A 14,927-nucleotide genomic window follows, 5' to 3' on the forward strand; every position below is an offset into this window, starting at 1 on the left:
TTGATAAAAAGGAGGTTGCATCACAGGGAACTGTGACGTGAAAGATCCGTGGGCGGGGATCGGGCTTTATTAAATTGGGAGAAGATGTTAAAACAGGAAGCCAGAGGCCATTGAGAATATGAGAAAGCGAGTCAAGCGACATGTCGAGAGTGAGCGATCAAAGGAGTTTTTGAAAGAGGAGGCCCTAAAAATCAAGGTATGTCTGCCTGGCTGGGCTGTTTGACAGGCAGGGATGAAAGGACAGGAGAGTGATTGATTTCCACTGGCTCCCTTATGTCTGGTATGCAGATCTGTCTGTGTTATTGGGGCTGATCACGGTAGATTTTGTGTCACAATTGACTAGGCAGTAAGAGAGCAACTTTCTTTTGGAGATCCGCCCCCTACCTGACACTGTGCTTTCCTAGTAAGGAATGTGTTTTTAGCAAGAGCTGAGTTGAGGTTTCCTTGGAGTGGTTGAGGCTACAACCTAGAGACCATTCATCTGAATGAGGTGCTGTGGTGCCCCCCACCAAAGTGGCTGCTTTTCCCTCAGCGTCTCCTCTTTAAAGGGCCTATCCTGGCTTTGTTCCACCTCATTGGACCGGGAGATGTTTCAGAAGACTCTACGAGGCTGGATGGCTTAAAAAAAATTTTTGTGTGCCCAAGGCAAATGGTTTTGTTGTGCTCCACCACCATGGTCCTCCCCTGGCACTGCGGGGGAAGCTGCGCCCCACTAATGCAGAATTCTGAAAGTGCCCACAGGCTCAACAATTTTGGGAATCCCTGACCTAGAGGCTTAAAATACCAGTGACTCCTGCTAAAGTCAAACGTCTGTCCAAATGAGAGATTTAAAAGATCTCTTTTTTTTGGGGGGGGGGGGGGTTAAGAAGTGTCAGTGAGCACCTCTGCCCTGACTTGAATAGGCCAAGTTTTCTTGATCTTGGAATCTAAGCAGGGTCAGCCCTGGTTAGTACTTGGATGGGAGACCACCAAGGAATACCATCCAACAACTCACCTCTGTACCTCTCTTGCCTAAAAAACCCTGTGGGGTTGCCATAAGTTGACTTGAGGGCACTTTCTACTACCCATTAGCAGCTCCAGGCAGCTGCTTTGAAAATGGGACCGAGGGGGAATTTAAGTCTTTCCTCTCGGGCTGCTTCTGGTGGAAGAAGTCCCGTACGAACTCTGGAGCCATTTTTAGCACCCGTGGAGGTAACTGCAGCTTTGGAAGGGCTGTTCAAATTGTGGAAAGAGGCCGATCTCTCTGTTTCCCTTACAACCCTTCCTTGAGAGTCAAAGAAACTGCTGGAGATGCTAATTAGGTTTTTATCCTGGCGGCAGCAGATCTCATCTGGTTGTGGTTGGCTCAGAGGTTTGATTGGACTGAACTGGGTGAACTGATCAGGGTTGGTTTGTGTGGCTTCCTTATCTCCATTATCATGTTTTGATCAAGGTGCCAGCATGTTAATGCATTTTAGTGTTTGCTTATGAGCGAAGGAGGGATTTGAATCCTCACTGGTGACTAAATGCAAGAGCAAGGATGGTGCAGTGGTGGCCGTGTTGAACTGGATCTGAGTTCAACCCCCCCCCCCTTGTCGCGCAGCTCGCTCAGGATTTCTCCACTCAAGCTACTACCTCTCCTAATTTGTCAATCACATTAGTCAGTGTGGTGTACTGGTTAGAGAGTTGGAGTTGGAAGTCCCAGGTTTGAATCCCCACTCTGCTCCAAAGCTTGCTGGGTGGCATTGGGCCTCTCATGCCCTCTCAGCCTAACCGACCTCACAAGGTGGTTGTGAAGATGAACGGGGAAGGAAGTATCATGTATGTTGCCTTGCAGGAAGGGTGGGATAAAAATATACTAGCCAAGTTCTGTATTTGCATGTCCACAGCTCGTAAGTTTTGTAAGTGGTTGGTCTGGTTTGAAGTTGCAGCCAGCCTGGGCAGTCATAAGGGATGTGGGCTCTGTGGCCACGATTGGGTTGGTTGCTCATCTGCCCCAGGGGCAGGTTGGCATCCCTGAGTTTGGCTTCCGGGAAAGAGTCCTGCTCTAATGGTGAAATGGCCAGCTCGTGTGCCAGTTGTGGAAGCAGCAAAACCAGGCCAGTTGCAGACTTAGTATGGAGTGCTTGGAGGACTTGCCAGGTATGCAGGAAAATGACGTCGCAAAATAATCTGGTGGTAGTAGGGGAGATGCCTAAAAAGCTGGTGAGGACCAAGCGTACTCCAGGAATCGCATGATGTTGAGAGCATGGAAGAGTCCGAACCGGGGTTGACAGTTTGAATTGAGGAGGACTTGTTTGGCCACAATGGCATCTCTTGAGAACTGAATTGCTGCTTCTCGGAAGGCATTGGTCTCTTGAGGCTCCTTGCCTAGCACCAGAGATATTGTGCATCTCTTGTCAAATGACACACGTGTTTGCATCCTCCCCTTTACGAATTCTGCAGAAGTGACCTCTCCAAATGTAATCTGATACATTTGTTTAGCGTCTCGGGTTATGACGTTTGAGAAGCAAGCTTGTTCCATACCAGTGGATTAATTTTAAAGCACTGCACTGACTGTCATTTAGCAGTCCGAACCTGATACAATCCTGATGTAACAGTTAAGGAGGAAAGGTTCCTTTTGTGATTCTTAGATGTGAAATGAATAAACAGATATTTTGGGAGCAATGCCTTTAAACATAACGAACTGTTGTGATCCTGGAGTTACTCTCTTGATCCGGGAAGTAAGTCAGAAGATCTGTGGGTGAGTCTGTAGGGAACAGTCATCTGAAGGATCCCACCATGGGATACAGGGTTGATTTTAATGGCCCTCTCCCCCATCGCAGTCTTCAGTATTCTTGGTTGACCCAGGCTAGCTTGGTCTTGTCACATCTCAGAAGCTAAGTAGTGTCGGCCCTGGTTAGTACTTCGATGGGAGACCACCATGGGAAGTCCAAGTTTGCCATGTGGTGGCAGGCAATGGCAAGCCACCTCTGTCTCTGGCCTTGAAAATCCTACAGGGTTCCTTCAAGTTGGCTGTGACTTGATGGCACTTGCACCACCAACTCTGGATTTGTGTTCCAGAGTAGGAAGAAGAACAGTTGGTTTTATACCCCCACCTTTCACTACCCAAAGGAGTCTCAGAGCGGCTTACACTCTCCTTCCCTTCCCCTCCCCACAACAAACACCCTGTGAGGTAGGCGGGGCTGAGAGAGCTCTGAGAGAACTGTGACTGACCCTAGGTCACCCAGCTGGCTTTTATGTGGAGGAGTGATGAATCAAACCCCATTCTCCAGATTAGAGTCCGCTGCTCTTAACCATTACACCAAACTGGCTGGGTGTTAAGCACTAAAGAAAAGTAAACAGTTGGATAAAGATCAGCCTAATGGAAGGACAGTCCAGTGCATCTGATGAAGTGAGCATTGACACACACAAGAAGCTTACTTTGGAACAAAATCTCTTTCACCTTTAAGGCCCCACCGGATTCCTGTTTTATTTCAGACATGGAGTGGAGAGGGAGATTTCCATGCATATGCTTGCAAGGAGGGACTTGTACGTAATCATGTTGGCGATTGCGAGTATTGATCTGTCTAGGACTGAATAGTGATGAGTTCAGCTGAAATTGTGCAAGGCGGGAGGAGATAATCTTGGGCATGTGGCACTTGTGATCTGAGACCTTTGAGATAGTCCTGTTTACTGATGATGTTTTCTAACTGGCTTAGTTGAGTCACACTGGAGTATTCTTGACTCTTGTTAAAATTGCTTTTGGCTCCCTGCAGTCCCCATCATTGGCTCTCTTGCTTGAACTTTTCATTACAATGAATCTTTATTTCTTTCAAATTGTATACCCCATTCTTTCAGCCCCCCCACCAAACCCCTCTCAAAGCAATTGTGCAAAATCATCAATTGGTCAAAACCATTGTTGCTGTTGTTTGGTACTCAGTTGACTATTTATTACATTTTTATCCTGCCTTCCTTCCAAGGAGCTCAAGATGGTATACATGGATCTCTGTTTGATTTTTCACAACAGCCCTGCAGGTTAAACTAAGAAAGACTCAGTAAACCTGCAGGTTAAACTAAGAAACTCAGTAAACCTCATGGCAAACAGTGATTTGAACCTGGGTCCCTAGTCTTAAACTCTGAGCCACACTGACAAGGAAAGCTTTAAGAAGAGCATAGTGTGAATTATACCCTATTTCCTCCCTTATAATAATATGTAGCTTCCAGTTTTAAAAGAGCTTTGCATATTATTTTGTTGCTATCTTCACAACAGCTCTATAAGGTAGGCTGGTAGCATCATCCCGATATTGCAGTTTGAGGGGTTGGGGCTCAGAGAGTGACTTAATGCCACTGTCAGGATTTGAACCCAAATCACAGCTGATTCAGAGAGCTCCCTCCTGTGTGCCCCCATCAGAGGAGGGGTGAGGAGTAGGCTCATCAGGCGGGGCCTTTTCTGTTGTGGCTACAGAGTTGTGCAACTCCCTCCCATGAAAGGCCCCCATGGCGTAATCACTACTTTTGGTGAAAATCAGATTTTTGGTGAACAGCAGTGGGGTTGCCAACTCTGGTCGGGAAATATCTGGAGATTTGAGGGGTGAGCCTGAGGAGGGCAGGGTTTTGGGATGGAGGACCTCAGCTGTGTATAATGCCACGGAGACTGTTAAGTGTGCAACTCAACAACGAAGTAAGTAACAAGTGATTCAGCTTTATTGAGAACGAGAACTTCCAAAAGATCACACAGCATCAGACGACACAACAACCGCAAACAGGGGAGCATAGCTCCTTTTAAACTCTCCCTGGCTGGGGTAGCCACACCCTTTCATAGTTAACATCCAATCATAATTCATAGATAACATCCAATCAATACAGTTCCCTCCAGCACAGTTCTCTTACATTTGATTGGTTACAATAATGCTTCAGCCAATGGTATTGTTACAGATTATAATCCTGGCTGAGGTTTCAAGCTTAACATGTATTTGGATACTGTGAAGACACAACAGAGACCACCCTCCAAAACAGCCATTTTCTCTAGGGCAACTGATCTCTGTCATCTGGAGATCAGTTCTAATTCTGGGAGCTTTCCAGGACCCCCCCCCCCCCCCGGAGACTGGCGAGGCTGGCAACCCTGTGTGTTAGTTTGTAGTAGTAGAATAAAATCTGTGTCCAGTAGCACCTTAAAGACCTTCAGAATTTGCCAGGGTATAAGCTTTTGTAAATAAAAGCTTGCTTTGTCAGACACAAACAGTTCAGCAAACTCACGCCCTGGAAGATTTTGTGGGTCTTTTAAGCTGCTACTGGACTCGAATTTTGTTATTTCAGTGGCCTCTTGAGCTAGGGTTTCCAACCTCCAGCAATTACAACTGATCTCTAGGCTACAGAGATCAGTTCTCCTGCAGAAAATGGCCTCTGTCAGGAAGGTGGATTCTGTAGCATTATACCCCATTGAAGTCCCTCCCCTCCCCAAACCCCACCTTCACCAGACTCCACCCCCCAAAAAAACAAAAAAAAATCTCTAGGTATTTCCAAACCCCCCCCCCCCCTTTCCAGTAGAACGAAAGCAAGCCCTGCAAAGGCTGCTTTGCTGTCACTGTGGTTTTGCATATGCTAGTTCTATTGCTTCATAGTATTACTTGCTTGCTTTTGGTTTTTACTGTTAGCCCCTTCTCTCTCTCTCTCTCTCTCTCTCTCTCTCTCTCCACCCAAATGCAGTGTAAAACAAATGTATTTAAATAAACAATAAATGCTAAACTAATCAGGAGTCACCGGTGGTGGCTTGCATTTGGAAGAATGGGGTTAGCAATCCAGAGCTGTGATTGGCTTGTTCTCGCCTCTGGTGATCGAGGAATATAGTTTAACTAGCCCTGCCATTTAACTAGCTGCTTGGCAACGGGAGCCGGCTCTCTCCTTTGCCCTGCAAGACCTGACCTCTGGATCCTGCCTCTCTTTCCTGCTGCAATCCGGCTATTGCCCTCTCTTTATCAAACCTCTGTTGCGTGCGTGTGTCTGTGTGTCTTGGGGAGGTTGGAGAGGCTTTTGCAGAGTCAGCTGTTTCCAAGAGTGGTTATTTTTTCCGCTCAGTTAGACATGTTTGATCTAAGAAGGTGTGTACAGGGGGTGGGGGAAAGTGGCAAAGTCCTCTGGACTTGGCTTGTGGTCATTTCTCTCTGTGTTTAAAATGTCAGCCAAGGTTCAGTGAGTTTTTTGAAGATTTGGGGGATAAAGAGTAACTGGCCCCAGGGGAGGGGGTGGGAAACTGCAGAAGCCCTGGGGGACCCGATTTGTGGGAGATCTCCACCCGCCCCCCAGCTTCTCAAGGCCTGGTGGGAAATTGGTAACTCTTAACTAACCTTTTACTGAACCTCAGGGTTTTTAAAATTGGGGCTATGCAGCTCTGAATTTCACCCCAAAACTTGGCTCTCGGAGCAGAGCAGCATGTAGTAATTTAAAACCAATGCAGGCACCAAATAAAATGTAGTCTATATTTTGAGTAGGTGGTTGGGAAGGGGGATTCTTGGTGAGTTCTGGGTGCATGCATGATAGAAGGGTGCCTGTCCACTGCCTGGCAATCGGTGGCCGAGGGGGGGGGGGAGATGAAGGAAGATGGTAGGATAGGGTTGCCAACTCCAGACTGGGAAATACCTGGAGATTTTGGAGGTGGAGCCTGAGGAATGTGGGGTGAGGGGAGGGACTTAAATGGGGTATGATGCCACAGACTCCACCTTCCAAAGCAGTCATTTTCTCCAGGTGTACTGATGTGTCGCCTGGAAATCAGTTTAATAGTGGGAGATCTCCAGCCGCCACCTGGTGGTTGGCAACCCTATGGTAGAATGGCCAGCGCTAATCTGGTGGAGCCTCTTTGGACTAGTACAGTGCACAGGTGTTCTCACTCTTTGGATCCACTGGTGTGTGTTCAGAGTAGCTTAACAGGTTGGGCTTAGACTAGACTTGCTTTCAAGAACACATTAAGGCAGTTTTGTTGCTAGCAAATTGGCTAATGCCAACTCCCAGCCCTCAGGAAAATGCTCAGAAGCCCTGACCTGGGTAGGCCAGGCAAGCCCGATCTCATCAGATCTCGGAAATTAAGCAGGGCCGACTCTGGCAAGTACTTGGATGGGAGACCTCCTTGGAAGACCAGAGGCAGGAGGAGGGAACAGGCTTTATTCAGCCACATCCCTGAATATCCTCCAGGCCCCCAGTAGGGGTCAGGCACCAGAGGTTGCCATGACTTCCAGGTACACGCACACGCAAACACGCATGCATATATGAAAAATTAAAAAATACCAAAAAGAAAAGGAAGAAAAAATGGTCAAAACACCTTCCTTGCATTGTTGGTTTGCTATTTATAAGAATCTTAATAAGCGATATTAATGTTCTTATGACTGCTTATTCCTGTTAAGCAGTAATCCTTTGTGTAATGTGTGTACTAGCTTGGTTCGTTGTAGTGTTCAAAGGCTTTGTGTGCCTTATATGGCTGCGACACACCAGTTGTATAAGGTAGGCCAGTACTAATAACCATGTGTTGCAGATGGAGGTTGTGGCTTGCCCGAGGTTTATGGGAGAGGCAAGGTTTAAACTGGGGACTTGTGAGTCATAGCTTGAATACACTGATCCCTGAAAATATAATGTGATTGGGAGTGAGGGTTGCCAACTCCAGGTTAAGGAATTCATGGATATTTAGTGGTGCAGCCTGGCAAGGGACAGAGTATGAATATCAGTAGGGTACAGTACCATAGAGTCTACCCTCCAAAGCAGCCATTTTCTCCAGAGGCACTGATCTCTGTGTTCTAGAGACAATTTCCAGTGCTGGGAGATCTCCAGGCCCCACCTGGAGGTTACAATCCAGAAAGTTCCACGATACAATCAAAAATCCAAAACCGTGAAGTTATAACTATGACAAATGTCAGTATTCATAAATCTCTTATTTATCATAAATACAATGCATATATCTCTACATTGATTATCAATCATCCATTCTCAAGTCACAATAATATCAAAAGACCATTCTTAAATACTCATATGATACATGAAAGTGCTTATAAATGTCCTTCAACAGATTAAAGAGCTTGTGCTATGCTAAAACATTTTATGACCTTTGTTCTTCCAAATCCAATTATTGTGGGTAATATTTGGATGATAAATAAGAAATTTATGAATATTGCCATAGTTTTAACTTCACGGTTTTGTATTTTTGATCGTTCCCACCTGGAGGTTGGCAACCCTATTGCACGTAGCGAAATGAGGTTACAGTCTCAAAGTTGGTGTTTGCCAAACTATTGTAATATTTATGTTAAAGCTTTTGTTTATGGACCCATCATGTCTTCTTTCCACCTTCCCCAAATGAATATCAAAGGGCTTTTAAAACTCTTTTATGGCTTGTATGGCTTTTAATTCTGTGGCTGACAACTGCATGAAAACACCTTGGTTGTGGCTAGCTTTGCCTGTTAGTACAGGATGAAGTTACACCTTTGTGCCATCCAGCTCCATGATGAAAAGAGGGAAACTATATGGCTGCTGGTTCTGGTTCTGAAATGACCCTAAGTTATATGTGTGGGCAGGTCAGGCATAGTAGCGAGAATTTCTGAGTTCAAGTCTTCACTCCATCAGGAACTTACTGGAAGTGGCCTTCAACACCCCATTTATTATGGAAGAAAGTGCTGGTCTATTTTATAGGATTGTTCTAAGGAACATGCTGGAGCATTTTGAGCTGTTGCAAGGGTAGGAAACATAGGCAAAGGAACCGAGTGAACTGTAGGCATGCTGTTGTTTATTAAATGTGACTGTGGCTTCTTGTGTGTGAATTCTGGGAAGTGATTAGCTCTTAATTTAAAGAAAATTAGCTGCCTTAGCTTGGTCTCCTAGAATTGCTGATGAGCACTGCTCAAGTGCTTTCTTTATCCACGAGTGATGCGGAGGTAGCTTTTCAGGCATTTAATATCCTCATAGTGAATACTGTGCAATTTCAAAGCTGTTCTTAAGAGTTCGTGTGGTATGGCTGTCCTAGGAAGGGATACCTCTGGGTTCAAATTCCCACTTAGTTGTGAGGCTCACTAGGTAGGGTTGGCCACTGTCTTAGCTTCACTTTCCTTGCAGGGTTGTTGTGAGGCTAGAATGGAAGATGTGAGAACCATGCATGCTACTATGAATTCCTTGGAGGAAAGGAGAGATAAAAATATGATTTTTTTAAAAAAATATATTGTTATCCCTAACTTTTAAAAATCAGATATCTCAATTCAGTTACTTTTGGCAATTTTAAGGGGGTATGAATTCTTTTTGCTGAGTTATGTGTTCTGGTGCACTAACCACTACTTTACCAGTTTCACACTTACTACCCTAATGAAGTCATAGTAGGGCTTCTTTTTGCTGCTTTGTTTGCGGAACAGAAATCAAAGAAACCTGCTAAATCATGCCTCATTCAAGTTGGGGACATGAAAAATACCATCCTGGTTCATTGTGGTTTCTCCCCCCTGTACCGCTTAATGTGTCACGTGAATACTTCTGCTATGCTTCAGTTCTTTCTGGTGGTTCCAGATTTCGAAAATCCTAATGCACTGGTTACGGAATGGCCCATTTTTGTTGGTTATACTGACTCAGTATATGTAATCTGCCTTGACTCCCTGTGATAAAGGCAGACTATAAATAATATAAATAAATTAATAGAAATAATCATTCTGTAGCATTTTCAAAACCACTTTGCTTGGCAGAGCTTCGTATTGATGAGCCAGGTGTCAATGGTGAGCTTGGCAATGCTGGGCAAGGATTGATCATTGACTTCATTTATTGTCCATCTTTCGCCTTGAGATGCAAGGCATCTCACAGAGTTATAAGAACAGCAGGATAGACACCAGTGTGATATATGCAGTGAACAATGCAGTAAATCTGGATTACACAATGAAATGACAAGAAAATCAAAACAGTATAATAAATCTACTAGCCTGGATTTTACAAATTTTATTTTATTTATTGTCTTTATTGTTTTTGCAACTGGAGTCATACAATAAACCTCATTAAACCAGGAAACCATGGAAGAGTTTAAAGGATTTTACAAATTAAGGAATTCAAAAAACTGGATTTCACGTTTTGGTGGAGGGTGAGATAAAGACTGCTCAGATACATCCAATAAATATATCCAATAAACAATGCATTGTGAATGGAGAGGAAAAATGAAAACTGCCTAAAACTTTCCCAGGCAATTAAAATTTCAACACAATTACCTTTATAGAAAGTGTCTTCCTTCAGAATCCCTTTTTTTTTTTTACCAGATCTCTGATGATCACACCTTCAATGTCTGTGCATGTTGGGTAGAAAACAGCTTTGGTGGGTTCCTTTTAGTTAGATCAAGGTTCAGGGTTTTGTTTTGTTTTTTACTTTCAGCTTTTTTTTTTTTTTGAGACAGCAAAAAACTTTGTGGCACTGCCTCCCCCTCCCCCAACTTTAATGTTTGCTTAGTCATGGAATTTGTTAGCCAGGATAGGTTCAGCTCTCTTGCACCCTGTGGCTATTTGCCTTGGCAGTGCCGGTCCTTGGAACCAGAAAGGGAAACTAGGTTAGAGAATCCCCCTCTCCTGCTCCCGGGGGAAGAGGCGGGGCAACAGACTCCACTGATGTAGGCCTTGCTCCCTGCAGCAACTGGGCAGCCTTGTTTCATCAGGCAGCCCAGGACAGAAGAGCAAGATCTTGCCGAAGGATCACTGGGTTCTTGTCCTTCCAACCTCGACGGCTCCATTTAGGGGGCTGGGAAACCTGTCCTTCTCTTTCCCTTCTGGGCCGCCTCCTCGACTGAGGATCAGAGGGGCAGGCAAAGTGGGTGGAAAATCCCAGCGCTCTTGCTGGGCAAACCAGTTTTGGGCAGGTGTGGCAGCTGCAGTCCCTCCGGAGGGAATAGAGCCGCAGGTGGCTTTTGGGGGCTGGGGGGGGGGAGGCTGTGCTCGAAAAGACATCTCATCAGCAGAAGGCTGAGAATCGGAGCAGTGAGGTTTTGACTCTGGGCTGCTTGCTCTTCCAAATTGTTGCTTTGCTTTGTGGGGGGGGGGAGGGATAACGTGGAGCCTTTGGCTGATGTCCTCTGGGCAGGGTGCTGTGGTAGAGACCCTTCCTTTGAAGTCCTGGCCGCAGAGGGTGGCTGTGAGATTGGAGTTGTTCATTGCTTCTTTCTTTCCCCCCCCCGCACAGGACAGAGGGATAAAAATCCCCCGACAGCTGGGAAGAGGCCCGAGCTCCTTCATCCCAGTTGAAGAGGTGAGTTGCTTGGCTTATGATGATCTTCTCTTTCTCTGCCAAGCTTGGCGTAATGATTGTGGCAGTAATCCCTTATGAACCTGCGCGAGTTTTATTATGGTCATCTTCGGAGGCCTCACTTTTGGTGTCCCCACTTTATGAGGTTAGGCAAGTGGTAACCCAGGGGAGGGCCTTCGCAGTTGTGGCCCCAGAGCTCTGGAACTCTCTGCCCATGGAGATTTGTCTGTCCCCTTTTGTTGCTGTCCTTCCACCAGCGGGTGAAGACTTTTCGGTTTTGATCTCTCCTTCCTAAACAATGTTTTATGTTTTGTATATCTATTTTAACGCTTTGTTTTTTAAACCCTTTAAAATGTCATTTGGGAGGGAGGGTTATTTTAATAGCTTTACAGTGTAGTTTTATCATTCGTGTTTTACATTTTTAGCCCCCTGGGTTGCCCTTGTGAGGGCAGAAAAGCACGAGATAAATTTTGTCAAGAATAAAATAATAAAATAAATTGTCCTGTCCATGTTTGGAAGAATTTATGGTCACTTTTGAAGTTGGGGATTAAATTTGTGACAAGGTGTAACGTTTCGAAAAGGTTGGGAGTTGACTTGGATGAGGCAACTCCAATTTGGCATTGTCTTTGCCCAGGAGAAAACCCAGTAAATGTTCAGCAGCGAGCAAAAAACTATTAGTCCAAAGCAAAATGCAAAGCCGAAACCCATGCAATGCCTTTTATTAGGACTAAAAGCATGCTTTGAAACTGCTAGCAGGTGCATTAAAAATGTTTGTTTGGAATGGGAATGTCAAAAAATACATTACACCGAGAGAGTTGCCAGTGTTCATAGTGTTTTCCCATCACAGTAGTTCTTACAACAGCCCTGTAAATCAGGACAGTATTCTTATTTAATGCAAGGCATTTCTTATTTAGTAACAGCTCAAAGCAAATCACAATGGGCATGCACAACTAATAAAATGACAAATGTAAGTTAAAAGCAATTTACAAAAGACAGAAAACTGTCTTGCTGTAAACAGCAGTTCAAAACTAGGGTAGAAGTTTATTCCTCCCCTGAAGTGGAGAGAGTTGTCCTAGCAAGTTCCTGGCTGAGAAGAGATCTGAACCAGTAACCTTGGATTATAACTTGCTTTCTGCTATGCTACACCAGTCCCCAGACTCAATAGGCTAGATATCTGGATGAGAAAGGGGGGAAACATAGCACCCTTTTCTTCCTGCCTGCTTTTCTTGCCCTGTTTGTCTGTTCTAGGAAGCAGCAGGTATACATAGACTGGGCCTTTTGCTGTGCAATCCTATGCAGAATTACTCCAGTTGAAGCCCATTGAAATAAATGGGATTTAGACTGGAGTAACCTGATATCAGATTGGCACTGTTAGGAACTGGCATTGCAATACACAACAAAGAGGTGCCTAGGTGAATTAATTATGTTGTCTCCATAAAATGTACATGGCATTGCTGAGTGGCAGGGAATTGGCAGAGAAGCCATGAGATGTTCGAATGAAAATGCAAAACTTTTATGGCATTTTTAAAGACTCAACTAAATTTGCTTCCACTGTAAGCTTTTAGTGAGTCAGACTCCACTTGGCCAGTACATCATTGCCAACACTTGAACGGAATTATTGCCTTTTTAGACTGTATTTTGCTTTATCTGTACTCCATGAGAGACCCTAACATCTCCCCCCATCCCTCTCCTCTGTCCAGTCCCTTTGACTTGTGCCTGAATAGTTTACAGTGCATTTGTGTCCCCTACAACACTTCCTCTTCTCCCCCCACCTTCCCAAGTCTGTAACTTTGGCTTTATATGTGTCTGCCAAATAACTGCATTCTCCATACGTCTGATGAAGTAAGGTCTGATTCACAAAAGTTTATGCTAAAATATTTATTTATTACATTTATATTGGGTCTCTCCCACAGCAAATGTATCCCAAGACATCTAACAGTGTAAAAATAACATGATTTAAGCAAGTTAAATACCACATAGCTGCTAACATCAGTGTAGAATAGCATAATTTAAAATTAGTATAAGTAAACAACAATACGATCAGTATAAAATTCTAGAAATATCGGTATCAGAACTTGGAAGCCCCAAAACCCTGAAAACTAGAGGGGCAAAGTAAACAGTGTGGAATAGAGACTGACTGATATAAACATAATCAGGTGAAAGCCTATTGAAAAACTTCAGTTTTCCAGTGAGTCTTTAGGTGACTTTGCAGAGTCCCTTCAGGAAGCCCTGTTGCACTTCTCCGAACGAGCTTAACTGTCGTGGAACTTCCAGGTTTTTGTAGGCCGTGGGCGAGAGAATATAATCCACTGTTAGGAAGAAAGACAGAGGGTACAAATGAAATAAATTACAAATACCTCAAAAGAACCCTGAGAGAGAGGTTAGGAAAAGCTATAGTAACTTGGTCGAGATTACACAGTGAGCCTAAATTAAGGCTGGGTGATGAGGCCCACCGGCAGCTCTTATTGGTCGGCGAGTGCCCACATAAGCCTACCCTTGATGGCAGCCCTGCTCTTAAGAATTCAAAGTATATTATATTTGCAATCTGTAAAAGAGCCCTATAAGGTAGGTCACCGTTATCGCCATACTGCAAGTGATAGAAATGAGGCCACCTTGAGAACTTCCAGCAAGATTCAAACTGGCCACTTCCCAGATCAAATTTCAGTCTCTTATAGCTGCTGTATGTCAGCTGTTTTTCCTTCGTGCTTTCAGTCCACTTGAACTTTTCTCAGAGTTCTCCCTTCTGTTCTCTGACTAAGGTTCAGATCCAAACTATGCCAAGGAAACTCAGCTGACGACTTTGGGCCTGTTGTGCACACTTAGCCTAAACCTACCTTGCTGGGTTGTTGTGAGGATAAAATGGATAAGGAGAGAAGGTTGGAAGCTGCGTTGGATCCCTGCCGGGGGGAAAAGCAGGATCTATCTATATATCTAATAGTGAAGTGCCCCCGTCTGTGCGGATATCTATATCTGCACTTCGGGGGCACTTGGGGGGCAGGGAGAGGTTTGTGCACTCTTGGGGCAGTCCCCAGGGGTGCACAAAAATCTGAAAACTAAAAAAAAATATCGGGGGGATGTTTAAATCCCCCCGAAAGTGCCAGAGCGTTCGTGCGCATGTGCACGAACGAACGCTCTGTAGCCGACCTTGCCGCCGCCTCGGAGGCAGCTGGCCGGGCAGGCAGGCGGCCGGGGGAACAGCGAGGCCTGGGGAGGCCCGAGGCAGCCTCGATTCGGAGCCGGACGGGGGGGGGAGGAAACAGCCGCTCCGATATACACCCCCGCCGCCGCCCCTCGCCCGTTCCCCGGCCCCGCGGCGCTCTCCCGCTCACCCACCTTCACCTTCAGTAGCAGCAGCCACAGCACAGGAGGTCCAAGGAGCAGCGTCGAGGCATCCCTCCCATCTCGCCGGCCAGCCGCAGAAAGCGAAAGCGGCCGCTCTCCTCCTGCTCCAGGAGAGGCCCAGAAGCGGCGGCGGCGGCGAGACACAAGTGAGGAGGGGGAAGAAAGTCGGGGAGGGGAAGAGAGACTGCCGAGGGCCTCGGTACATGGGGAAAAAGAGAGAGAGAGAGAGTGGGGGGAAGAGAGACTGGTGAGAGGGGGGAGACAGCCCGGCGAGGCCAAGCTTTGACGGGGGAGAGAGAGAGAGAGAGAGACGGGGGGGGGAGAGGGGGAACGGGGGGGGAGAGAGAGACTGCCCCCCCACGAGTATCGGGGGCCCCCCCTTGTAATATGTAATA

The 14,927-nt window shown here is 45.7% G+C and overlaps 1 protein-coding gene across 2 annotated transcripts in view; it reads left to right on the forward strand.

The window, feature by feature from the left end:
- Positions 1-14,927, forward strand: part of SESN2 (sestrin 2) — a 45,072-nt gene that overhangs the window by 10,868 nt on the left and 19,277 nt on the right. For both annotated transcript variants that reach the window (XM_015409203.1, XM_015409204.1), the window contains exon 2: positions 11,128-11,193. In XM_015409203.1, coding sequence (XP_015264689.1) covers positions 11,128-11,193 — 66 coding nt within the window. The remainder of the gene's footprint in view (positions 1-11,127; positions 11,194-14,927) is intronic.

Source organism: Gekko japonicus, unplaced genomic scaffold (assembly GCF_001447785.1).
Source record: "Gekko japonicus isolate JY-2015 unplaced genomic scaffold, Gekko_japonicus_V1.1 scaffold167, whole genome shotgun sequence".
In the NCBI taxonomy this organism is placed as follows: Eukaryota; Metazoa; Chordata; class Lepidosauria; order Squamata; family Gekkonidae; genus Gekko; species Gekko japonicus.